General features: G+C 41.9%; 1 protein-coding gene across 2 annotated transcripts; it reads left to right on the top strand.

Moving 5' to 3' along the window:
* Positions 1–3,251: 3,251 nt before the first annotated feature.
* tnfaip8l3 (tumor necrosis factor, alpha-induced protein 8-like 3) lies at positions 3,252–27,213 on the top strand. 2 transcript variants are annotated; one of them, XM_030076042.1, is made up of 2 exons: positions 3,252–3,601; positions 25,143–25,815. In XM_030076042.1, the coding sequence occupies exons 1-2, from the start codon at positions 3,556–3,558 to the stop codon at positions 25,703–25,705; spliced, it is 609 nt and encodes a 202-aa protein (XP_029931902.1). In that variant the 5' UTR covers positions 3,252–3,555; the 3' UTR covers positions 25,706–25,815. The 2 variants fall into 2 exon arrangements, with proteins under 2 accessions (XP_029931902.1, XP_029931912.1); XM_030076052.1 differs by lacking the exon at positions 3,252–3,601 and adding an exon at positions 5,790–5,850 and having other exon boundaries at positions 25,143–27,213.
* The last annotated feature ends 311 nt before the right edge of the window (positions 27,214–27,524 follow it).

Below are 27,524 nucleotides of genomic sequence, written 5' to 3'. Positions count from 1 at the left end.
AGAAAGTCTATAATTATATATTATATAATTAATTATATATAATTAATAATATGTATATATATGTATATATATATATATATATATATATATATATATATATATACATAATATTTTTGTTGACATTGTAATGTGAAAATTTATTTCTATTGGTGAAGAATGTGTAAACTCAATTATATGTTTATTATTGAAGTTGTAGTTTGCAGAGGTCTTGTACTGGGCTACATTATATTGAGAGGTGTTTCTAATTTTTTGTCCTTCCTATTTATATACATGAGGGGGACAGAATATTAGAAACACTTGTCAATAAAATGCAGTCCAGTACAACATCAGCACTGACTATGAGCTCAATGCCAAACATAGAATTGAATGAACACCTCTGTTACTGTGACTAAAAGAAAACCTGAGCATTATAGGCATCATAAAAGTAAACTACACTCCTGATCAAAATCTTAAGACCAGTTGAGAAATTGCAAGAATTTACATTTTGCACTGTTGGATCTTAAGAAGGTTCTAAGTAGAGCTTCAAAATGCAAAAAGAAGAAATGGGAGTGAGACAAAAAAAAAAAATTGAGTAAGCAATTTATTGCAAACAACCATTAAACTGAAATACGCTGTTCATCAGCTGATCAAAAGTTTAAGACTACTGCCTTTAAAAGCCCAAATCTTGGCAAAAATGTGGATTCAGTGTCATGATTTTTTTTTTTGCAGTGCCAGATACTGTGTGCCATGCCGGGTTCTGTATGTTCACTGCACCCTCATCGACTCTGTTCCTGCTCTAACGGCCTATAGCAAGCCAGCACTCTCCCTCTTGCATCAGGTCAAAAACGGAGCAGCCTTTTATTGTCAGGATCAAAATAGCTCAGCTTGTTGTGATCACTGGTATATCTTTTTAGTCGGGGCAATATCACGGCACAGAATGCATGCACAGACACACACTCAATACTAAAGATGAGTTGGCCTTGGGCTGTGGGCAAGCTCAGGCCATCTGGTACCCAGTGTTCATGCTGAGCAACAGTCAGCTCCACACCTGGGAGACTGTATCGCCTGCAACTGTTGTTGGACCACCAACCGCACACCCACCTGCACCCACACTCCTGAATCTGTGCTTTTCCTTGCTTTATTTTGCTTGAGCTAAAAAAAAAAAAAAAAAAAAAAAAAGTTTGCCATGTTAAGTTGTAGGGGAAATAGAGCTGTGATTCATGCACTGTTTTGTGCCACAGACAAAAACAAAATCAATTTGACAGAAGAAAAAAAAAAATAAAGCCCTCGGATACTTTTTACACTCATATATTGTCAGTTTTGATGTTCAGCATGGTCCAGGAGTTATTTGATGACAGAATGCTGTAATTGACTTTTTTTAAAATGTGCCAGCTTCCCTTTTTTGAGAGCTAACTGCTTCACAACTCCCTCCATTTATGTAAGTGATTTCCAACATTTCCCAGAATGCCTTTAAACAACCCAGAGAAGGAGCATCAACTTGTATTCAGCTGTTGGTTAGATATGTTGGTATATGTGGGTCATATTTATGTAAAGTATATGTGTGTAGGAGGAAAGGCCAATAGCTATAAAGGGAATCTCGCTCATGTCTCAACATGCAACATGACGTACAGCTGCATTGCATTCTGGTCTATCGAGGTTACAGTTGGTGTAGAAATTGCTCTTTCTGCCTCTTCTACTATGGACTTCTCCTCGTGTGACTGTAGGAAGAATGCTGTCTCCAAGTTTTTTAGGGGCTGAAACCAAACCCTCACATTTATCATTTATGTTAAATACATAGCCTTTAAACTTCTTTCTAGCTGTGCTGGAAAGACCAGGACATGACATCACATCATCTATATGTTATGTATTCATATTATCCGTGTGAATAGAAATAATAATTAAAAAAAAAAAAAAAAAAACATATATCACCAAGAAAAAAGTAGGTCCATTATTATTTTTAAACATTTTAGATCCTGAGATCTTTACTGTCGCAGAGCAGCAAATTAAACCGTTCACTGGCAAGAAGACTCCGGTCATGAAAGAAAAGAGCCAACCAGCAGACAGTTTGGCAGATATATGGATTGACAGCGCAAGACACAAACAGGCAGAAAGACAGATAAGCAAAAGACAGACAGGCTGATCGTTGGATGGTCAGTCAGTCGGCCAGCCAAGAAAAGTGCCGCGGAGGCCCTGAGGTGCCATATGGCAGATGAGATGGAGCTGTGGCTCCTAAACAGGGGTCAAGACACTGCCTGGGTCCCAGAGGGCATATCAGGGTCCCCTCAGGAAAATGAGCTACACTCTAATTTCATGTCAAATGGAAGTGAAAGAATGACTGTTTTGTTACCTGTTAACTCCCAAACTATGGTATGGGGACCCTGAAGGGGCCTGGAAGGGCTTCCAGGGGGTCCAAAACAAAGTGAGGAATAGTTTCATTTCACTGTAATTTACGTCACTAGAGACTGTTGTGGTTCAAAAAAATGCATGAATGTTTATTTTCATATCATGGTTCAGTCTTACTACTTTGAATCTATTTGTCAGTGTTCAAGAAAGACATCTAAACAAACAAAGAAAGCAATACAAACCAACATATATTTTCATATTAGGGTCTGTATAGAGGTCTGTATATAAACACTTCACATGGGAGTTTGTGGCTTAAAGAAAGTCAGCTTGAGAATCCAGAGCCTGAAAATGTTTGAAAGCCCCTGGTATAAACAGTTTCCATTTCTACACATGGGCATATCCATGCTCTCCGATGGGAGTTCCTATGATTAAATTTTCACAAATGCGCATGATTGACTTTGTGTGTATCCATGCTGGGGCTCTTGACTTAAAAAGCTTGAGATTCCATTAAATAGTAATTATTGGTTTTATATTGGCCAGTAACAAGGGGCCATGGGATTTTTACTGGTGGAGAGGAATTTCAAGTTGCCATGACTGAGTCTCTCCCTTTGCTCGACTAAAACACAGGCAGCACTCTTACCCAGAGACAGACAGAGGAAGAGAGAGAGAGAGAGAGAGAGAGAGAGAGAGAGAGAGAGAGAGAGAGAGAGAGGAGAGACCGCACTAACAGCATACAGAAAGAGGTAGAGAAAGAGTTTGAGTGGAGACAGCGTGAAGAGGCTGAGTGTGACAGCACCGAATGGGAGAAGGAGGGGAGGGACCGAATAGCAGGGATGGGGAGGGTGAAACCAAGAGGGGGACGGACCGAGAGAGTGAGAGGGGAGGGAGCAATCAGAACCAGGGAAAGTAGAGGAGAGGAAGAGGGGAAGAGGGAGACTGAGGTAGTCAGCACACTATTGGAGAGGAGAGAGAGAAGTGAGAGCAAAAGAAAAAGAGCAAAAGGAGGACAGCTCAGCAAATAGCAGTCAAGCCTTGTAGCATACCTCTCACAGCTGCAGTGATCCGGGCTGGGAGGGGAAGTTTAGCTCCCCAGGAAAACAATAAATAAATAATAAAAAGCTTTTTTCTCTGGGTAAAGAAATCAGAAGGCTCCCTGGAGAGGAGAGAGAACAAGAAGAAAGAGGAGAGTGAACCAGAGAGCTTCTGCAGCCTCAGTGTGTCCTGCAGGGGAAGATGGATTCAGACTCTGGAGAGCAGAGTGAGGGAGACCTCTCTCCAGGTAAGCCTTGTCAAACCTCTCGCCCACTAACTATAGCTTCAATTGTCTGCTGAAGATGGTGCAGTAACTAGACTTTGAGCAAATAAATCCAGAGGTGTTTTTTTTTTTTTTTTTTGTCTCTCCTTACATATTTTCCTGCCTGCATTTTAAGAAGGTACAGTCTTAGAAAAAACTGACAAATATACTGACAAAAAGTATGACTGTGTGCCTTTATTTCTGACTATGTTGGTTAATTACAGCGATCAGCAGGTAAGTTAGCCTTAAGAGGATTACTTTAGTGTCCAAACATCAAGAATCAGATGATTTTTGCCTACTCTTTGATAACTGAGCTTTCAAAGGGCACTTTATCTAGTATCTGGAGAAGTTCATATGGATGATTAGTATTTCTAGACAACCACATTATGTGTCAAACCTGCTGCTGACTTCTCAGATCTGTTCTAACCTCTGATGCCTCGGTGGTGCCTGCGCCCATAAGATCAGTGACTATCAGGAGCAGGCAAGCTCCAACACGTGCACACAGTGTGCTCATCAACACTTCCAGCTACAAGGGGAGCAAAGCCTCCCTTGACACTAAAACCCTTCCCTCTACAATGAATCTGACTGCAAAGGTGCATGAAAATGTTTAGAGAAACCCTGTTTTAATGTCAGCAGGCAGTAGCATAAGGCGTGGGTAGTTGTTTCGTAAATATTTCTATCCATGAGAGATTTTATGGTGTTAGAGCACAGGGCAAAGATTTATTGCAATGATGAGAGATAACTGGTACAAAACACACACACACACACACACACACACACACACACACACACACACATACAGACAAACCCCAGTGCTCCTGAAGATTTACAGGCTCTCATTGCACATTTCCCAGCATTCCAGGCATGTAAGCAATTTAGTGAACTGTGATCTTGGAGAAAATTCCAGCCAGGAGATGAAACAGCCTTCAGATGTTCAAACATTATTAATCAAATGATTTTTTCACATATATCCAAGAGGCTTTCATTAAACAGAGGAGGACACTGCAACCATTAAATAGCTCTAAAAATGGCAAACTCCTACCTCTTTTCTGTTCTTTTCTTATATTGTCTCAGCTTTTTTTGTGTGTATTCAGAGATTCAGAGTGATGTATCTAGCTGTATCTTTTTTGAGAGTAGTGTGGGTCTCTCAAATTGATTTCCATCAGGCACAGATATGGATTTTCCCTGGTGCTATAGTTAGATCTAGTAAAGATGCCAAAGAATGTAACATTAGCTGTGCTTGTGTAACATTGTATGCGGTCATGGAGATGTAAATTGCGGTCGCTTGCCTGTTTGTCTGACAGCGTAGTGCTTTGCATTTTCATGATGCTCTGTCAAACTCTGGCCATCTGTCTGTCCATCTGGCCCATTGTCTGTCTGTCTTTTTGTCCATTTGCAAAGGGCAAGGAACCCAGAAATAGCCAGCAAGTGTTACACACCATCAGTAGGTGACATGACATCTGTGTTAGCTGATGAGCACAGGCACACAGCTCAAGATTGTGCACATCCATCAGGACTTTCATACAGATCTCTGGTTGGTATGCAATCACCAGGCCAAACTGTAAAGAAAGAAGCTTTGTCCAATTTATATTTACATGTGAAGCTTCGTGTTCACAGATTTTTTTTTTTTTTTTTTTTTTTTTTTTTTTTTTTCAAAGACTGGGCCCAGATCTGGAGGTAGATCATGGAAAGATTTTTGCTATATTACAATCTAAAGCTATCAGCGTCATTATGTGGCCAGGTCTTTGTTATGCAAGATAGCACGGATTAACAGCTGTGGCTTGTTGGTGTTTTGGCCCAAAAACAAGATAAAGTTGGTCCTACGTGTAGGTGGAGTTGAGAAAAAGAGAGAATTGTGACGCTTACTCAATGCACAACATGTCGTTTGGCTGCATTACTTTATGGCCGACTGAGTCTACTGTCTGGGGAGAGCTTAGCATCATAGTGGCGTCTTCAATAGCTTTATAAGGTCACAGAACATCCTGCCAAAACCTGGGGAAACAAAAGTATTTTGGAAACAGGTGTATTTTGAGGACGCTGCTGTACACAAACATGACCCTTATTCTTTAATATGAGGGATGGAAGATTTATAAATGTATGCATTATGTAGTCCACTTCAGCTCTGTAATTATCAACCTTTTTATTTTTATTTTTTATTTTTTTCCCCCTTCAGCTGGCTTTGACCCTTCAACCTTCGTCTCTACCCATGAGCAATTACTGGATGTTGTTGGCAAGTTAGTCTGACTTCTTAACTTTGACATTTAGTGCTATTTTTGGGTGAGACACAGGGAGGCTTACAAAACAGACAAATACTAATATCAGTCCGAAGTCTCTCTCTCTCTCTCTCTCTCTCTCTCTCTCTCTCTCTCTCTCTCTCTCTCCAGTAGCTGTTCACACTGACAATCAAAGGACCAATAACAACATGCAATACTAATATCCCTTGCTGCTGCTGCTGCTACTGAATCTTTAGAGAGAGACAAAGACGGGAAAGGGTGATAATGAAGAAAAACCCCAGTCAAATACAATAAAATAAAATGTAGTGTGCTCTAAAAATACATTTCTAAATCACCTTAAAGTAAGATTCCACCCTCAGATATTCTTTTTATCATCAATTTTATGTCCAGTGCATTCTAGTAGTTATTCTGAGATGAATCGCTGTAATTTATCTCTTATCTTTTAGTTGTACTTTCCCTTACTTACCTTGCTTACACTTCCGCTTCACTTTGTGATTCCCCACATTTCACAACAAAGCTTGTCATGTGGCCACACGGCCTTTCGGTCTACTGAGGCCTCTGAGAGTTAGTTAAACTTTTCCTCTTCTGTGATGGATTCCTCCCTGTATGGTTTGGGGAATCTACAAAGAAGCGCATACTTTGAGTCTGAGAGACTTAACACCAAAACCCGATGTTTTCTGTTGCTGTTTTAGACTGTTGAATATGTGTCTGCTATTAACTCCATTAGCACTACACTAGAACTAGAACTAGAAAAGGCAAGGCAACGCAAGGTACATCACCTTCAGATGTTTTTGACAGTGAGTCACAGCCCTAATTTGGACTAAATGGCTGACAATCTGGAGAGGTGTGACAGAGAGAGCTTGATGAGGGAAGAGACAGCAATAAGCCTGTATTAGTCTTGGATATCTTTGGTTTCTTTCTGTGATCTATACTCTCTTGACTCCCATCAACCATGCCAGCCACAATGCATTAAGCGTAGCAGTAAGCTCAGCCGTAACTACAGTATGACAGAGGCCCCCTCACACCCCTCTCATTACACACAAGCACCCAGTGACGGATGCACCAATCCTGCCCTTCATAAGAACAAGAGGAGAGGAGCAGATCGAGCTGACCACTGACACACGTAGTCCGCAGGTGAAAGTGAAAGCAGCACACTGAGAAACATCTACATCCATTTAACCCATGGCAGTCTCAAATTCAGGACAGTAACAATTAAATTTACGGAAACTTCCTTTAAATCGGATTCTTTATATGATACGTTACACTGACACGTTACCAAAAGATAGTGGATAGCCAGCTCACTGTTTCCCTTGGGCTGACTCAGGATGGTTATGCAAATCACTCAATCTGCCATCTGCAGAGCTATTTCCAGCCATGTCTGTTTACTTGAAATTTCCTATGGAAAGCAGAATTGTTGAAAAGAGAAGCTGTTGGGCTGTTGTAATACCAGCTGTGAGATTCTTAAGGGCATGAGGGTTCATGTGGTTCTATTATAAACAAAAGTAAGAGCCCTGGGCAGATGTTGTTTGATGACACAACTGATATCTATCTGATGACTGGTTAACAGAGCCAGGAGATTTTCTCTTCTTTTTTCTTCTTTGCAGCCAGGATATATTCAATATTCTCACATCTGCATATAAACAAACCCTTCAAATGCTATTCCCTGTGTCACCGCCCTCTAATCTACACTTTGGTAAGATGTTGCAAAGACAGAACCGCAGAAAAAAAAACTTGCAGACAAGCAGACACTTTCCTCCACCGTTCAGAGCTGTGCATTAGACAGAGCAGGGCTGAGCCCAGCAGCAACCGGCAATCAGAGGAGAGCTTCTGCCTCATGATTGCCATGCTGGCAGAGTAGCCACATGCTTTACACATGAGAGCCTGGCATAGCAGGCCAGGGTTACATACACTCACACTCCCATACAGAGAAAGCCACAAAGATTCACACACACACACACACACACACACACACACACACACACACACACACACACACACACACGAGCATACACATTCTAAAATATGCCTACACACTTGCTCATTCCCCAGGTCTTACTCTCTCCCAACAAATGCATCCCTGATTTTTTCTCTGCCTTTAATCTGGCCCACAGATGGAGAGTGCACTGCACCCCAGCCCTCCACACACACACACACACACACACACACACACACACACACACACACACACACACACACACACACACACACACACACACACAGAAAAGCAAAATGTGCGCATACACCCATAATGCCAGACACCAGGAGCTGGCTCTGGAAAACTGAAAAATGAACTCACAAAAAAAGAAAATGGGAGTGAGGGAGCAAGGCCGTAAGTGGAAAAGACGACTCAGGAGAAAGTGATTTTTCCTTTAGCTCCAGCAAAACTTCTGAGTCGTAAACACCCAAATCCCTGACCGGTGCGTGTCTACGTGTGTGTACGTTTTCTCGTGTATGATCACGAGCAAAGTGAGCGTGTGCCTCTGCAGTACTGAAGCATCCCATGGTGCTTGTGGGACAGTTCAAGCAAGAATTGTTTCCTTGTGGGTGAGCCATTACTGAAACATAGAATTGGACCACAGAGGCATTTTGACAAGGCCTCATAGACGCACACAGGAGGAGGAGTGGGCTGCGGTTTCACTGGAGTCCGACTCAGGGAAGCCAGCAGTGACTAGTGGCGCCTGGTGTGAGAGGCAGGCTGTTTGAGGGAGTGCGGTGTGGAGCGAGGGAGGGTTGGGGGGTTAAAGCTGTTTCAGGCTGGTCTGGGGTCAGTGCTGCCTGCTCAGGTATGTGGGCCTGTGAATTTTGCACATACAATCTGTGATGCATGTGTATGGGTTAGAGGAACAGTTCACCAAAAAAGGGGGGAAAAAAAATATTCTCACTTAGTGCAGTCTATCAATCCTGATAGATCCTACATGATTTGGCGAGGGTTCTCCATGTCCCTTCTCCCCCGATACAACGAGGCTGGATGGGTATTTGTTTGTGGAGCCTCAACTGTAAAAATTTACATGTGAAAAACTCAACAGCAACTACTCTAGCCAAAAATAATGACGCAGATACCGGGCATTATCCACATCCCAAGGGGGTGCGGAGTTTTCTTAGGAACTACTTTCTGCCAAAGAACACAGGCAAAATGTATCTATCCACCACCAAAGTAAGGGATGATAGATAGTTTGCTGGTGTTCTTCTGAATGGTTACAATGTACTAGGGTTAAGGGGGGAAAAATCTTTTTATATATATATATATATGTTGGGTGAACTGTTCCTTTAAGACCTGGATTTGGGGTCACCAACAATTGGATTAGAATTAGATTTAAAGATGAGCAACAGGATCAGGTTCAGGTTAGGGTAAGGGTAGTGGAGAGGGTTAAGGTTCTAGGTTAGAAAATGAATGTAGTCAATAACACCACATTTACGTGTGTGTGTGTGTGTGTGTGTGTGTGTATGTGTGTGTGTGTGTGTGTGTGTATGTGTGTGTGTGTGTGTGTGTGTGTGTGTGTGTGTGTGTGAACCACAGTCATTTCCTGGTCATTAGTTAGTGGTGGTGTGGCTGCCAAGTAGGAGAGCACCAGATTTAGGCTTCGCACTAAAGTCTGTCATGCTCAGTAACGACATTCAGGGCCAAAGAACAAAGTGTATCCAACTTTTACTATTCCAGTCAATCGCAGCAAAAGAAATCTGAATAGTTCTTATAAGGACATTCTCACATTCTCATGAGGTTGCACTGCAAGCAAGACGGTGACAGAGTGAGCCTCTCTGTAATCCCTCTCTCAGCTTCATGGAGCCTCTGCTTTTACGTAAACTGTGTTAGAGTGGATGAGCTAGTAAACAAACCAGGGGGCCAAAGTTATAGGGAAAGCTGGCAAAGCTGGCTCGGGTGATGGTGCAAGTGTGTGTGTGTGTGTGTGTGCGTGTGTGTGTCTGTGTGCGTGTGTGTGCACATGCACGTGTGAGCCCCTTTGTAAACGATGCCACAGCATGCTGAGAGTTGGCTGAGGTCTATGAGAGGAGCGACTCACGCAGGCCGGAAAACATTTACTTCCTTGCCACTCACTCCCAGCTCATAGTAGATTGAAGAGAACTGGGTAGGGTTGCACCAGCTGTTCCTAAATCTGTTAGTTTGTGTGTAAAGTCCATTCTAAGTGCTTAGTAACACTTGGTTTTAAACTAACTAATAATTAAATTGGATTGCACCACTCAAACTCAAGCAATGTCTTATAGCACAGCCTTAGTGATGTGTAAATGGGATCAACAGCTGCATCCAATAGAAGAACTTTTAAAAATGTAAACAAGGAAGTCAGTGCAGCGTCATCATTTTCAGATCTTACAGAATAAGTTGAAGGCAGTTAGCGAACGTCACATTCAGCCAAAATTACCTGGCTCTTTGTCGCTAATTAAAGGGTATGTACTGCTATGTTTCGTGTGTAATTAAGCGATACGGGAAGTGATAGGGAATTGCTGGTCTAATTTTACCACATAGCAGTCAAAGGTAATAGAGTACCAAAATAGCTTTGACATTAAGTATAGCACGGTAAACACAGCTGTTATTTAAGCAAACAAGTAAAAAGCATCAGTAGTAAATAACATCATGTTGTATTTATGATAACACATTCTCTCTTGCTCTGTTGCTTTATACAACAGTTCTGGTTTTGTGGCAACAAAATAGATAAAACTCTGAAATAAAGTCAGGCAAACTATTAGAGCCATACCATGTACTCTTTCAAACCATTCAAACTATTTCTGTTATTTATTTATTTATTTATTTTGGTCTGTTGAGTCCTCACTTCAGTGCAATTTTACATGGTGCACCTCTGATGTTAGAGCTATATAAAACATAGTTTCATTCTTCTTCTTCTTCTTCTTCTTCTTCTTCCTCCTCTAGTTATTATTATTGCTACCAGTATTATATAATATAATATATTTATCATATTAATATACTAAAACCACTGGACATGGTTTTATTTATTTATTATTCTAGCATCTAAAGTAACAACTATACCTGCTGAAGGATAGGTCTAAATATGTAGCTAATAAGTTCAATGTCATGAGTAATTTGTGTCTTTCAACCCATTTTGATTTACTAGTGTATACACTTTTATTTAGTAAACACAACTAGTTTACATCAGAACTTGTGTACGCATGGTATGTTTCTAAGCAACATGCGCGCCATCATCTTACTGCCTTTTTCTGTCTCCTTCTGGCACAACGACTAACAAGCGTGACTGTGACTTTTCTAGGCCTGTCAGCTTTATGAAAAAACACAAACCACAGTTACTTTTATTACAAGGATAACGTGCTAAGTGTTTGTGCGTTGTTCATTTGCTTTGGGATTTATCCATGCTGGCTTGTATCTTTGCTATGAAGCCCAGCAGATGGGCGGGGCACATAACGTCAACAGTTGGTGCAACTAGGAGGAGATGGACAAAAATGGACAGGAAACTCAGGAATAAAAGGCACGGCAAGTGAAGCAGACCCTTTTAATGCAGTAGAGATGATGCACTGAGAGAGTGGGAGGGACAGGACTGTGTTGTGTAGGTCCAATGTCGCTTTGCCTTGCGTGTCTGATGGAAAGGGACGTTGACAGCAGCTAGACAAGTGAAATATGGAGCAGCAGTTCCATATCCCTCTTTGTCACCCCCCCCCCCTTACCCTGTCCTCACTTCCCACTCCAGCCTCCTCCATCACTCCCTGCATCACTCTTCCACGCTCCGTTTAAATGAAATGACACATCTGCAGATTCAGAATGGCTGGGATAATTTTTTTGCTTCTGTGCTCTTTCAAAGCATTTCAGACAAACACTTGAGCCTTCCTCTTCCTCTGTATTCCGCTCCATTCTGTTCACTTTGATTAAGCCTGACTGAACGGTGTGAAATGGAAATGTACATATTACCATCTCTCTCTCTCTCTCTCTCTCTCTCTCTCTCTCTCACACACACACACACACTCTCCGTCTCTCTCTATAGCTTCATTTCAGATGGAAAAAGTTAGGGGAACGTTCTGTCTGGGTGCCAGCCCAGAGAAAGGAAAGGCCGAGCATTTTATACTCTTCTGTTTTTATTAGGCTCAGTCGCACAGTCTGTCATTATAGTTCGCACACACACACACACACACACACACACACACACACACACAGAAATGTGCACACCCACATACTTGAATTAACATTCTGTAAATAAAGTGCCACTGCCTTTTATATAATCTAGAGAGATAATTTCTCAGTGTGGTAAATATATTCTCTTTTTTATGACAGCAACATCTTTGGCTTCATTGCTTTGGTGTTTTTGTGCTGCACTTTCCAGTGATGGTTTGTCTGTCAATTTGACCAGCAATGTGCTCTGCTTTTCTGTTGAAAAAATGAAGTTTCAGTGTCTCTTGTCTTTGGCTGTTCAGCTAATTATGACCGTGTAGGACAGTAGTGGTGCTCTCTTCTTCTCATTGTTACTGAGTGCTGGATACTGGCTGGATGCTCCACATGCTAATTGTTAGCCTCCTGCCATTGAGCTGGACCTTGGTAGGTAGAGGTAGACCTACATAACAGCAAGGGGGTGGTGAAATAGTGACAAAAAAAATGGTTGAACCCTTTAAGTAAGTTGTGAGTTTGATAAATACTCAGAAAGTACACAAAAAGCTATTCAGCTGCTGCAAGCTGAGTAAATGTGATTTTTTACTCCCACCCTTGTATTTTTATAAACAAAACTGTTGTGTATTTTTAGTGTAAACCAACATCCATTATCAGGAGCACTCGGTTTTGTCAACGGACGATTGTGGCAGAGGATTTTTCCGGAGCGGGTCCCAGAAGAGGGAAGCAGGAGAGGGGAGACAGCCTCGAGCCAGTTCCCATGCCCGGCTAACCAGCTAACCGTGGCCTGGCTCCTGACCAGCTAAACAATGGCAGAAGTCAGCGACCCTGAGCTGGTAAAGACATTAGTTTTACAGCAAGTGGAGAGGTCAAAGGTCAGGGATCCCCAGGGGCCCTACAGTGCACATTCTGTTCGAACAGGATATCTTACCAGCCTCAGCCTCGGTGGACCGGCTGGTCCTCTGGAGCTCGTGCCAAGTCTCTGTCGGTCCTAAGAGTTCATGCGATATGAGAGCTAAGGGCAGAGCTAAAGGTGGAGGTCAAGCAGCTCTCTCTCTCTCTCTCTCTCTCTCTCCCTCTCTCTCTCTATCTCTATGACAGGCCATCAGGCCAGTGGCACATTAATCACTCCGGCTTCTCCTCTCTCTGCCTCATTTCTCCTCATCTCTCCATTTCAGCTCCACAGGGACTTAAAATAAATTTAAAATAGGGGTAGAGAGGTAGAAAGAGGGAGACGGAGGGAGAGCAGGATGAGGGCCACAGCGTTAATTTAGGCTGTATTGTGGCCAAAGGCAACCTGCTCTTGTGTCCCTCCGGATTCAGAGGTGCTCCTAAGTGCTTCTCTGTTGGATTGTTAGTCACAGTACAACCACTTAGCCTTGTCTCGGGATACACACACACACACACACACACACACACACACACACACACACACACACACACAGACACAAATACACACACACTGCTACAACTTCTAGCTCTGAGCACAGCCTCATATATTAGGCTTCTTCATTACAAGTGCAACATTTTGCGTTAGTTTGCTCACTGGTTACCCAGAAAACTCCTTGCAGCTCTGTTTGTGCAAATGACATCCATAATTCATGTGCTCATGGTATCGGTGCTTGCTCTGCCCTCTGTCCTCATGTTTCAAAACTTCGGGAGCCACATAATGCATTTATATGCTGTAGTTCAGTTGAATTTGTTGTGAGGTTTTTCCTGAGACACCAATGCTATTCATCAGCATAAATTTTCAGCACAGAATATTACATAATTATTAGCATTAAATTTTTACAGCCTGCCAATACAGAAATCTTGTCATGAACAAATGTTTCAGCGATATTTTTTTTCTTGGAGGCAATATTAATGTAGCACTTCATTACAGTTTTTCTCGATTGCTAAAACACATTTCTTGAAAGTTGCTCTCCTTTTCTCTAACCTGTGAACACAAAACCCAATTTTCAAGATACATTCACAAAACCTCAGACTCCTCTTGCAAAACCAAACTTTCACCTCAAAACAGTTCAATCTGTGCTCAAAACTGAACTATGTTGTCAAATTGTGCCCCGAGTCAATCAAAATTAAAAACACTACTGAGCAGGCACTAAACACTACATAGAAAAATAGAAACCACAATGCTCAGGACATGAAGCTGTAGAAATAAATGTTTATTGTTCACTGTAGGCTATATGCATGTTGCAAAACAAAAATCTGTGCATTTAGCACTTGTACATAGTAAAAAAAAAAAAAAGTACAAAAAACAGAAATCTTGTGCATTTACACATAGCACTTGCAGTACAAAAACAAACAGAAATCTTGTGCATTTAGCACTTGTATACAGTAAGCCTACGTAAAAATAAAGTACAAAAATATACATGGAATACTAGGCCTACAAACAGTTAGCCTAACCCTCCATTACAATACTACAGTACAGTGGCACAATGATGTCAACATTTATATACTATAATGTCAAAAAAGGTAGTTACCTGTTCTCTTCTCTAAATCTTCGGATTATGGTGGACACAGTGAATCTACTGATGTTTGGTTGTACCCTTTGTCCGGCCTCCCTCATGCTCATACCATGGACAAGAACATGGTCAATCACAATAGCTCTGATTTCATCAGATATTACTGTTCTTTGTCTTCACTGACCTCCTCGACCTCTTTGACCACCTCGCCCTCCTCGACCACCTCGACCACCTCGCCCTCCCCGACCTCCTCTCACACAAATTCCTCCTCTCAGATTTCTATCCATTGTAGGGCCTCACAAAGCAGTGCTCTCTGAACTGGCTTATATATGTTCCCTCACATCATTAGCCACAAGTGTGATCAATTTTGAGTTGTTGTGTTCAACCAGTGACACCACTGCTTTACTTGTGTTTGACTTTTGCCACCAGTGCTCACCATTATGCAACACAGGTGCATCACAATGAAAATGTGTTGGTAAGTTGTGTCTAAACAGGTGAAACGTGCTTATGGTTTTGTCAAAAGAGTGACTGATTCAGTCAGTGGGTTGAGGCAATGGAGCATTTGGTTCAGACAAAAGGGTTTAGTGTTTTAGCAATTGAGAAAAACTGTAACATGAAATTTTAGTAATGGATAGAAATAAAATCTCCAACTAGGCTGAATTAGAGACAGGCAACACCTACATAATACAATAACAGCACAGGAATCACATGTATTACACCAACCAGATGGGTGTGTTTTTTTAAGCTTTGGTAATCTGTGAGGAGGATGAATCTGTCTGCTACAATTACCCATTCTTCCAGTAAAGCATGACTAAGCTCTAACCTATGTGCCCCAGTTTTAACCAAGGACACCACACAGTCTACTAAAGGGAATGAACTTTGTAACCTCAGTTAACACAAGTGAAAGTCATTAAGACATTAAAAGAGAGTTATTTATTAACCAAGAAGGCCTGGATGTCTCTCTACATTCTGAGCAGCTGTTAATGGCATGGTGAATGACCTCTTTCAGCACCAGGAGCCCCTCTGGAAACTGGCTCACACTCAAATTTTACATGTTGTGAATTAATGCACCTCATCTCGTCACACTGTATCTCCCTCCCTCTCTCTTTTTCTCTCTGCATGAGCCATTATCTCTCTCTGTCACCACTCTCCACACTTACCTTCATCCATTCTGGCACAGATATATACACTGAGACATATACAGAGAGAGAGAGGGAGAGAGTGAGAGAGAGAAAGCAGGGGCGGTATGTTTGAGTCATCTTCTGATTTGAGCAGTCAAAAATACCCCTGTGAGGAGCCTTGCCAGGTCCAGGGCTCTGAGGGCTGAGAGAGAGAGAGAGAGAGAGAGAGAGAGAGAGAGAGAGAGAGAGAGAGAGAGAGAGAGAGAGAGAAAATGAAAATGAAGATGAAAATTGACATGAAGTGACTGACAAAGGCCTCCTTTATATCAGTGGCTGGGCACTGCTGCTTCTGCTGCTCCCCTCTGTGTATGTAGGCCTGCATCTGTATGTGCATTTCTACATGCCAGTACATATACAGTATGTGTATCTGTGTCTGTGCATGAGAGAGAAAGAGACAGAGAAAGAGGGAGAAAAATAGAGAGATAGAGAGAAAGGGGGGGACTGCAGTTCAGGGCTGAACACAGTAGGTCTGCATGTTAGGAGCCTGCAGGAGTCCCTGTTTCGTTAGGGCAAAAAAAAAACATTTTAGTGCTTAAGCCAATCAAGTTCACAATCAGAGTGCTACTCAAGTCAGGTGGTAAATAGTCTCTCATGCCAGATGAACGACTCCAGCAAATTCCAAATGCTTCCACTCACCCATCTGTAGTTTTGTATGCATGAAGCCGCTATAGTAAGTGAAGGAGAATATGCGGTCATGTCACTGGATTCACACCCACTTAAAGTTACACCAAATCCATCACGATTTAGGGCATTTAGGGCATTTAGAGTATGTATTTGTGAACACTGTTTTGTGAATGCAGCCAGTTTTGCCTCAGATTTTAAGGGACAGCTGATCAGACTCTCTCTGATGGTGTGTATATGGACAGGAATGGGACTAGACAACAGGTAGTTGATATGATAAAACTGAAAATAGAGGACTGAGTCCCACACCATGTTCACACATGCAAAAGTTTACACGAATGTCTCTTTTTTAAAATCATGCATGAGAGTATGGACACAGAGCATGAAAATCTCCAGCTGTCAATTTGGCCGCGCGTCTCCTGGTCCACTGAGAAAGCACTACACTGCCAAAAAATATTTCCATCTCAACAAGTCGTCTCATATTCAGTGTTAAAATCTTGTTTTGTTTTGTTTTTTTCAAAATGTGAAAGAACCTGTCGGTGAAATGAGATTTCTTCCCATTTTCTTGAATCAAGTGTCATTTTCTCAATCCTAGTGGGCTGATTCTGCCTTGTTTCAACACATTTATTCTCACTCTCAGAAAAAAAAAAAAAAAAAAAAAATCCAGAAACAAGTGAGACTGCATTGTATTGCATTGGAAGTATCTCATCCCACTGGCTGATTTTTATCTCCTAATTAAAAAAAAAAAAAAAAAAAGAAAGATTTTTAAGACTTGAGGTTAAATGACTTGCTTAAGTGACTGAGATTTTTTTGCAGTGTAGTACCAGCTGACAGAGCACACGTTCTCCCTGCTCAGACACACTGGCCTCTCAGGCTTGCTAAACTCCAACCCTGCTGGCTATTAAAACCCACTTTACTGCCACTGAATGACCCGCGCCATTGTTTTCCTCAAGCCTTAAATGCACTCAGGGAAGCTGCGCCGTGAGGCCGCATTGGAAACCAAAAGCACACAAAAAGGCCAAAGCAAAAAAGCAGAAATCAAACTGTCACCTTTTTTGCATGGTGCATTATCTCTGCCATTTTCTTGGTACTGATACATTTTTGTTGTTGGGGTTTTTCTTGTGTTTGCTCAGGAAATGGCGTAGCTGATGGATGAGAGACTGTAGTTATTGCATGTGTTGTTGGATTTATTCATACAGTAGTTGAGCATGCCCTGGTATTTTTCAAAAGATGTCTGACTCTTTCACTTCAGTATCGAACATGTGAGATATGCATGCAACTTCTTATCGCTGCAGACAAACTCACATTGTCCTTCTTTTCCCTTAACTGAAGGAATATATCTGGAAAGAAAAGGTGTGGAAAATTGTTGTCATTTTAGCATTTACAAGATACAAAGAGTGTCCTGGCAACCAGTCATTGTGGACAAGCAAGCATTAACTGTTGAGTTATACAATACTTGTCCTAGGTGTGAACAGAAAATAGGTTGCAGATGGAGAGTAAATGTACAACGGGGGATTTTTTGGCAATGCACTACATGCTACTGTACTTCTTCGAGAAAAGCATTGCAGAGTGCAGTGTTTGGCTTAGCGCTCACTGAAAACACTCTTAACCTCCCGTACCTTTTGTGTATCTCTGAGTCAGGCCGTCTGTCAACAGCCATTACAGTTTGTCTGTTTCCTGCTGCTGTTTGCACTAATAATGTTTAGGAGATGGAGAACTGACAGGTGCTGAGGAGGCCACAGTGTAGTAAATACAGGTTGGTTTTCTTTTCTCCGCTGGATATGTTGCATACACACACACACACACACACACACACACACACACACATAGATCAGTGAATCAGTGACCTTCACAGAGTCACGCAATGCTTCTGTGCAAACCCACTGATGATGGGAGTGTGCACGCAAGCTGTATGTGTATGCATGTGAGTGTGTATATGTGTGTGTGTGTCTGTGTAGGTGTGTGTGAACCTGACTGTGCACATGTGCGCTCATACACCTCTGAATCCATGGGCGGATGTGTTGAGCAGGTGACCTGGTTTGGTCCAATACTAAACATGAGTTTGTTGTCATTAGCAACTCCAGAAAGCACTGATCAAGCAGTGTGTGTGTGTGTGTGTGTGTGTGTGCCATGTGTGTGTTGTCCAGTTACCTGATATGACCATGAACTTTTGCATAAGCAGTGGCGTCTGCAGTGTCTAGAAACCTAGAGCGGTTCAGAGCAAATGCATCATGATGACATTATTATTAGGAAGTGGCTCTTTAGCAGCAAATGGCTCTCAGCTCTGCAGGCAGACAAACACAGAGCAGAAAATAAATCAGAATAACCAAGAGCAAAGAGGGTTACAGCCAGGAGGCTCAGGTATATCCATTACAACATACACTTGTTTTACATATTTAGATGTGCATTTGTCAGTGTCATCTTAACTTTACTTTTAGTTACTCTGCATTGTGGCTTTGGTTATTTTAAGTTTAGAACTGATCTTTTGCAAGCATATTTCTTTATTTAATTTTCAGGCCACTCTATTTCTTCAATACATCTTCAACTCCATCCTCAAAAAAAAAAAAAAAAAGACAGCAAATTCAAATTCTTAGATTCAAATTCCTTTCCTGTTAAACAAAGATACAAAAATTTAAAAAAAATTCAAGTATGGTTTATTATATTTTGATTCATTTTTACAGATTGACAAGATAGTTTAGGATCGGGTTTTAGTTTTTTCACGTCTCATGTTTTATAATTGTTTACCTAGCTTTCAACTTGCAACCCCAATTTGAGTCCAGCACGGCACAACAGCGGTGTTTGTTTTTTGTTACCTTACGTTACGTTATGTTACCGAAGCCAAGTGTTTTTTATGGCTAAATCTAACCTTTCCCCAACCACAGCTAAGACGTTTTGGTGGCTAAATGTAACAAAACTGGCTACGATGCAGCCCAACATGATAATTTATGTTGATTTGTGATACTTAAGAGACAAATGTAATCCGCGACAAAATAGGATTCCCCTTGAACATAGTTAAGAGATGCAGGTAAGCTGTGTGGGAGTGTAATCTTTAGGCGACAGGCTTAATACAGTTGTTGTTATCTGTTGTCATAGTGAGTTGTGTTTTGTGTTCATGTGTGTTGATGTCTTGCTGCCATCATGAAATGGCGGCAGCAGCAACACAGGCTGCACGAATAAACCCACGATGGACAACACCTGCTGCACATTAATAACCCACAACATTTTTTTATGAGGAAACCTGTGTTGTTGCACACGTACACACATAATCACAATAGAAACATCCGATTTGTTTAAGTATTCCTTTTATTGTCACCATACATGCTTGAACATGATCGTAACACTGTAGTTTCTATGGTTAGCGATTTGGCTGTATTTAAGATCATCACACCCTGAAATACACACACACACACACACACACACACACACACACACACACACACACACACGGAGCTGCCCCAGTGAGCCGTGTGTGTTCAGCCAGGCAGCAGGGAGGGCAGTCTTCCGGCTGTTAAGCCCACAAGTGCCTTCAGCGTTGACTCAGTAAAGGCCCGTCAGTCTAGTTAGTGTTAGCTGCTAATGGCTCATTCCTGTGGCTGCTTTTGGAACGCCACCAAGACAGTCCTCAGGTCCCCGTCTCGCTGCCCCGCTCCCCGCCACACTGCTCAAAGTGCCCTTCTTAACAAGTCAGCTCATCTATTATTGAATGTTAGAATATTATTTTTTTGTAAAACAAGCAAAAAGTGGGGTGATACCAATTAGCACAGACTGCAAAACATCTCCACCTCAACAATTTAGCCTCACATTCAGTCTTTAAAAGCACACTTTTCTCAAAACAAGCTAGAAAAAAAATCTTTCAATGGGATGAGATAACCCCACTTGTCTTGAAGCAAGTGTTTCTTGATACTACTGGGCTGATTTTACTTCCTTACTTCAATATATTTATTCTTCTTGCCAGACAGGATCTTGAAACAAGTGACTCTCCACTGGAAACAAGTGGGATTATCTCACTCCACTGGTAGACTGCTTTGCTTGTTTTAAGAAAAAACAGATTTTAAGACTGAATAGACTTGACTTGTTGAGAAGGGGACTTTTTTTTTTTTTTTTTTTTTTTACAGAGTATTTCCAATGTAAGGCAAGTTTTTTCCTGGTTTACCTCCAAAGTATGGACACTGGATTACAGAAAATTTCTCCAGCAGGTGAAACTGAGTTGGAAACCCTAATTTTTCACTTGATTTAAGAAACGTCTGACTTGCGAGCTTGGAAGTATGAGGTTATATATTTTCAAATGACTCATGGGGCTAAACATTTTAACAGATAGTGAGAAATACAAAGCAGTTGATACATCAAATCTTTTCTGCTCCATATGTCAGAACCTTGTATGTCCAAGCTCTCGGGGCGTGAGGCTGACTGACTTGTTAAGGTGGACTTTTTTTTTTTTTTTTTTTTTGCAGTGCACTACCTACTGCTAGCAGCTGGCTGGGCTCCATGTGCTCCACACTGAATGTATGTTCTGATGCAGCGCAGCAGAAACTGTTGACTCAGCGCTCTAAAAACATCAGGCGGAACAAAGAGAGACTGTCTAGTCAACATCCACGGCTGGAGAGCGGTGAACACCTTGCTAATCCTGATGTTAAAAGTAAACTTCACAAACTCCCAAAACACTGTTATGTAACCACGTTGATGGACTGGTGGCTTTCCTGCTGCTGTCTTACATCGTGCTGGTTGTGTTTGTTTCAGTGAGTTATGACAAACAGTAATTTCATTTAGTGAAAATTTTACACTTCAAAATGAGGGATGCAGGGAAGAGAGTGGGAGAGAGAGAGAGAGAGAGAGAGAGAGAGAGAGAGCACAACAGCATTTTTCTGACCATATCTTCCCTGACAGTGTGTTCTCCTCTCTAACTTATTATGACACTGCGGCTCATCCATGTCATTCGTCTCAGCCACTGGGTGACAGGCTACAGAGGGTAGGCACTGCAAAACCATCTCCATTTAACACATCATTTAGTCTCATAAGTCTTATAAATCGTCTTCTTTCTTAGAAGAAAGTGAAAAAAAAATTGTTAGTGGGATGAGATTATTCCGCTTGTTCCAGTGCAGTTTCACTTGTTTCGGGATTTTTAGTATAAATATGTTGAAACAAGGCAGAAAAAGTCACATCAGCCCACTAGTGTCAAGAAAGTGAGGCTTGATTCGAGAACATTCTGGGTGAGTTTACTCATCACACCGGTAGATCTTTTCACTTATTTTAAGACAAAAAAGAAAAAAAAAAATTAAGACTGGATATGAGAGTAAATGATTTTTTAAGATGAAGATTTTGCAGTGCGTGTGAGAGAGAGGGAGAGAAAGAGAGAGAGTTTGGACTTCTCAAAGTCCCGACGTGGACCCACGTAATCATCTACCCTCACTTACTGTATGTGCTAAAATCTCAGGCCAGACTCTGAATCACCCACCTCCTTCCCCAACGCTCTGACTCATGCCACGAACAGCCTCACGTCCGTTCTTCACTTTATTTTTTTTCCCACCCCGCCACAATCCTTCATTTTTAGTTGCTCTCCGCATCATTATGGTATGTGAAAAGGAGCTTGTAAGAGGGGTCAGCGCGAGCGAATCGATGGCTACCTGCTGACACACCAGAACATGCCTCAGGCTGCATGGTGGGGTGTGTCTGAACAGTAATTGGTCTGGTTTTAGTTCTGCACTAAAAAGTAAGAGATCAAGCTGTGTTATTTTTTCATCAGAGCCTTTTGTTCTCGGTTATGGAATTACACAGAAAAGACAAGATTGTACTCAGTTTGGGACTAGACTAGACACAAACTGGTGGGATTTAAATCCATAGCTCATTTGGCCACACGGTATCACAAGGCAGCCTTTATGGAGGGAGCCATCACCTTCATCCGTGTGCCAGGGTCTCCCAAATCTATCCAGTAGGGATTCTGAATATCAGAGGCCCAGCCGAACAAAGAGCTGCTTCACAGAAACAGGAAATGACAGTGACAAAGAGAGCCTGTTGATGAGAGCCACAGAGCTTTCTAATGAAAATCGCAGTTAAATATCCTGGTGTTGCTATTCAAACATCATGCAAATCTCTGTATTGCTTCACAGCTTGCACGCACTATATCATTGTGTCAGCTCTGAAAACAACATAGGACACATTTCCTCTTGCATTCCTTTAGGATTGTTGGTGCACTGCTCGCCGGGACGCCTCAAACCATCCCATCAGGTTATTGTTGTTGATGCTGATGTTGTGTGGGGACATTAACCCATGCAGACATGCATTGTACATAGAGGGGGTTTGCAAATGACATATATGCCCTAACCTGTACATAGAGGGGGTTTCCAAATGACATATATGCCCATATATGAAGCAAATTTCATGTTGGCATATTTTCATATTTGAGCATGCAGAATATATCTAACCTACATTACACATACATGCATACTCCGCAGTTTTTTGAGTCATCACTGTTTATACTGTATGCATGCTGAGCACATATACAACCATATAAGGACAGTATGTTCTTTTTATAAATGCACATATAAAATTACTCATATATGTTCAACATACAGCAAATGGGCCACACAATAACTATATGTCATCATATCCGATGTGTGTGTGTGTGTGTGTCTGAAAAAACATTACATGCTCAGTTGTCCTGCAGCCCCTCTTTCCCCTAACCTGCACAGTCGGCTTACAGTACAAAAGACATAAGGCACATCATTTACTGGCAAATGAATTTACACACAGACAGACACCTTGTTATTTTTCAAATGTCACAATCAGCTAATTGCAAGAATGTGAAATGTCACTTTGCTTCACACCAGCACATGGAATGTCACTCCTGCACATCTAGATGGGGTTGTGATGATTGCCGCCACAGCATTCAGCTTCTCACATGTTGAAGTGACACAGACACACTGTGAGTTACATGAAAGAAAGAAAGGAGGCATCCTGTTGAAGGGATGCAGTGATGGTGTGGATACGGACACATAGCTGTATGTTTTTAATCAGATTATAATGACAACAAAGCAGGTGTTTCTCTTTTGATTTGGGACTCATCTCCTGCTATTCTGAGCTGAGCCCACTGGGCACTGACCACCCTACCCCCCTCCACACACACACACACACACACACACACACACACACACACCCTCCTCTCCCTCTCTAGCCTCGTCTCTTCCTCCCTTCTCTCTCTGCGGATATGCGTGTGGAGGAGGAGGAGGCTGACTGTGTGCCCAGGGAACAGGAAAAAAGTGAAGCCTTTTTTCCTTGGCTTTAATCATAATAGGAGTTATCTGGTGTGTAATTTGTAGCTGGGTGGCACCTAAATAGAACCCCTCTCTATCCTCCCACTCCTCACAATTCACACAGACACATGCCGGCCTGCTGGCACGGCTCAGCACCAAGACGCAGGCAGTCTTGGATGTTCTCCTCGGTGATAAATGGTGACAGCACTTTTTGTACAGTGGAACCCAGTGTAACATGACGATAAATCTGGACTTGTAGAGGCAGAGGAGAGACGCAAAGCAGAGGAGCCCTTATCGTTGTACAATCACACTCTGACAGCTGTTTGATGTTAGCCGGAGCAGATAGTCATTCCTCTGGTAGCTCAGCCCACCGCAGCGCTGCCAGCTCCAGGAAGGCCGCCGCCCTGCCGCAGAATGTGGCTGCACCGCGTTTCATCTGCTCCCGAACGGGTTTCCTCAGCCTCCTCTCATTTACAACGTGTTTACTATTGAGATACTTTGGCAGGGAAGTTTTAAAACGCAATCTGTAATTCAACTAAGAGCATAACATTGGCGTTTTGGCAAAAAAAAAAAAAAAAAAAAAAAAGCTCTTTAATCAACTTTACTTCTGTTTATCCTGATTTGATTTAGCTATGGTGCAGGCTAAGAGTGAGTCATCCCAAACGGCTTAATATTTACAGAACACACCGAGGTACAACTGCTTCTCATCTTCTTGTCGCACAGCAGTAATTTGATCAACGAGATTATTGCCAGAAAAAATAAATAAATCGATGTACTCCCAAAATCCAACTTCAGCATTGGACTTTCTTTCAAATACATAAGCAGAAATCTTTATGCAAAGACATGCACACATAATTTTTAATGTCGCTGAATTGGCTTGGTTTAATGAAAAAGGTTTTCACTGGAGAAATATAGACCCCATGCTCTTTTACTACTGTTATTATTCATGGCTCGAGAGAATTTCAGAAGCCTGTTTGTCCAGCTGTAAGTCAGCTGTTTCAAGAATATATATACACTCGGGACCACTGTTTAAATATATGTTTGTGTGTGTGTGTGTGTGTGTGTGTGTGTGTGTGTCTGCGTTAAGTGTTTTATACTGTTATATGTTTTTTCCTGAGCATTTCTCCTGAGCCTTTTGTTTTTGTGCCTGTTAATTTGGCTGCAGTGCTTAGTAAAGCACCACACTTTGTTGATATTTTTGCTTTCAGTCATTTGCTAAGAGCAGGTCACATTTCATTTTTTGTTTCAAGTTGTGTTTCTCTCATTTTGAAGAAAACTATCTCAGTCAAAGGTGCACTGGGCAACCAAGCACACTGGCAACTCCAAATGTCAGGGAGAGGTAACTTCTCGAAAAGTGTTTGAACTTCAGTACCCAGCAATCATGCAGCATGACGTCAATACACTGCACACTCACTTCAACCAGAGTGGCTGGTCTGTGATGCTTCATACCAAAGGATATCAAACAGGACACTCAGTTGCTGCTGTTTAGGTGACAGTTTTTTTTTTTTTTTTTTTTTTTTTTTCGTGATTAACTCCCATTACTTTGAGTAGGAGGAAGAAATCTCTTCATTCTTCTGTTTGTTTGGTCCTAAATCTGCTTTAAAGAGTAAACACAGAGTGAGGAATTTTGACCTTTTGGCCTAACCCAAACCTCTCCCTCTCCCTCTCTCTCTCTCTCTCTCTCTCTCTCTCACTGCAGGCCAGGAGAGCTTCAACTCGCGCTCCCTGGCCCTGCAGGCCCAAAAGAAGATCCTGAGCAAGATGGCGACCATGGTGGTGGCCAACATGCTGACAGACGACACCAGCAGTGAGATCCTGGACGAGCTGTACAAGGCCAGCCGGGAGTTCACCAAAAGCAAGAAGGAGGCGCACAAAATCATCAAAGATGTCATCAAGATCGCCCTAAAGATCGGCATCCTCTACCGCAACCACCAGTTCAGCCCCGATGAGCTGGACACGGTGGAGCGGTTCAAAAAGAAGATGAACCAGGCGGCCATGACGGCGGTCAGTTTCTACGAGGTGGAGTACACCTTTGACAGGAATATTCTGTCGGAGCTGCTGCTGGAGTGCAGGGACCTGCTTCACACCCTGGTTGAGCAGCACCTGACGGCACGCTCGCACGCGCGCATCGACCACGTCTTCAACCATTTTGCCCACGGCGAGTTCCTGGCTGAGCTGTACGGCGACGCAGAGGAGTACAGACTCTCTCTGAGGAAGATTTGCCATGGCATCAACAAACTGCTGGACGAGGGAACACTTTAACCTTTTATCAGCTGATCCCTTTCACCTCTACACTGCCAAAAATCTGCATCTTAACAAGTCATTTAGTCTTATTTTTAGTGTTAAAAGATTGATTTTCTTAAAATAAGAGGGAAAACAATCTACCAGTAGGATGAGATAACCCTCCCCCACCACCACCATATTTCCAGTGCTAATGTTTCCATAATTTTCTGAAATCAAGTGTTATTTCCTAGATGCTAGAGGGCTGATCTGCCTTGTTATGCCTTTAAACAAATGAAACTGCATTGAAAATAAGTGGGATTATCTCATCCCAGTGGCAGATTTCTCACTTGCTTTAAGAGAAATAAGATTTTAAGGCTGAATATGAAAGTAAATCACTTGATGAGATGGAGATTTTTTTTTTTTTTTTTTTTTTTTTTACTGCGTATCTCAGCTTCCTCATTGTTTTCACGGCCTTCACCCTCCTGCTCCCTCTCTTGTTGCTGTCTCCTGCCTAGCTGTATTCTGCTTTCAGTCGTGCTGCTCACTCCTCACCACTGGTATCGTCTCTCTTCTTTTCACTCTCATCCTCTTATTTCTTCTGCGTCCATTTGATCATGGAGCCAGCTGTGTCGTCCTGCTGCTGTGGTTCTGTGAGGGGACTTAGCACTCTTTCTTCCCACTCAGTGGTTCATTGCTGCACGTTGGGACATCCTGCATCACGTCACATCATTATGCATTAAAGCATTCCAAGTCCTTCCCTTTGTGTACAAAGGTATACTGTACCAATGGCCAAAAAAAAACCCAAAACAAAACATAGGGATATTTGGATATGGAAGATAATCTGTAGTGCTTTCTCAATCTGCAAAGCCAATTTCTGTGATTTCCAGTCAGTTATGTTGTTTATTTTTCTGTGCATGAAGCTTAAGGGTTAAATTACATAAATATGCTGTAATGTAATTTTCTCCCTTATTATCACCTAATGTGAGTGTCATAATGTCATACAAATGCAGTGTTTATGATCAGACCAAACCAATCAAAGTCTACAGTCATGATTTCCTGCCAAATGTGTAAATGTAGGGTCTCTCTGCACTGTTTAATGCCTTTATGACAGCTCTGTTTCCTTGGTGTTGTGGGTTCCAGATAACTAAATTTTACCTTTGCACGAAACCACAGATGAAGTATGGTTTAGTACAGTTCCTTAAAGCCATACCAGGGACATTGCTATGTCACTTCAAGATAAACTATGACGATTCAACAGATATTTTACATTAACTACGGCAGCTTCTCTGAATTACAGCTGCATTAAAAATCCAGCATAAATAGTGTGTCCTCTGGAATGGCCTTGAAGGGTTTTGCAGTGTGTGTGCGTGTGCGTGTGTGTGTGTGTGTCACTGTCTTTCTGTGAGGGTGTGCATGTATGCGTGCGTGTGTATGTACACAAGTTTGTATGGGATCTGCTTGAATCACGTTTGTACATAACACAAACTCTGACACAGTGTGTGCGTGTGTGTGTGTTTCATGTATTTGTGTCTACCTTCTCTACAAGGGTGTAACACTTGTCTTTTATTAAAGATTCCTTGTAAACATATGTCAGTGTTTATTTTGCAGTCCCTTTGACGGTAAAACATCCATTTAAACTGGAAGGCAATTTCAGGACAGATGGACGGCATGCTTCGCGTTGGCAGTCATTGCTGCATTTTTCTTGAGATGCTACATTTTGATTTTGGAAGGAAAATATGAGGGGAAGCAAATTCCTCAACCTGCCATTCAATTCAATCAAAACAAATTGGTTACCAAGTTTGACCAGCTACTTCTAGTTTAACTAAAGACACTGTCACATCTTTTTTTTTTTTTTTTT

The sequence above is a fragment of the Myripristis murdjan genome, chromosome 3 (assembly GCF_902150065.1).
Source record: "Myripristis murdjan chromosome 3, fMyrMur1.1, whole genome shotgun sequence".
NCBI lineage: Eukaryota > Metazoa > Chordata > Actinopteri > Holocentriformes > Holocentridae > Myripristis > Myripristis murdjan.
This window is presented reverse-complemented; position numbering and strand designations above follow the sequence as displayed.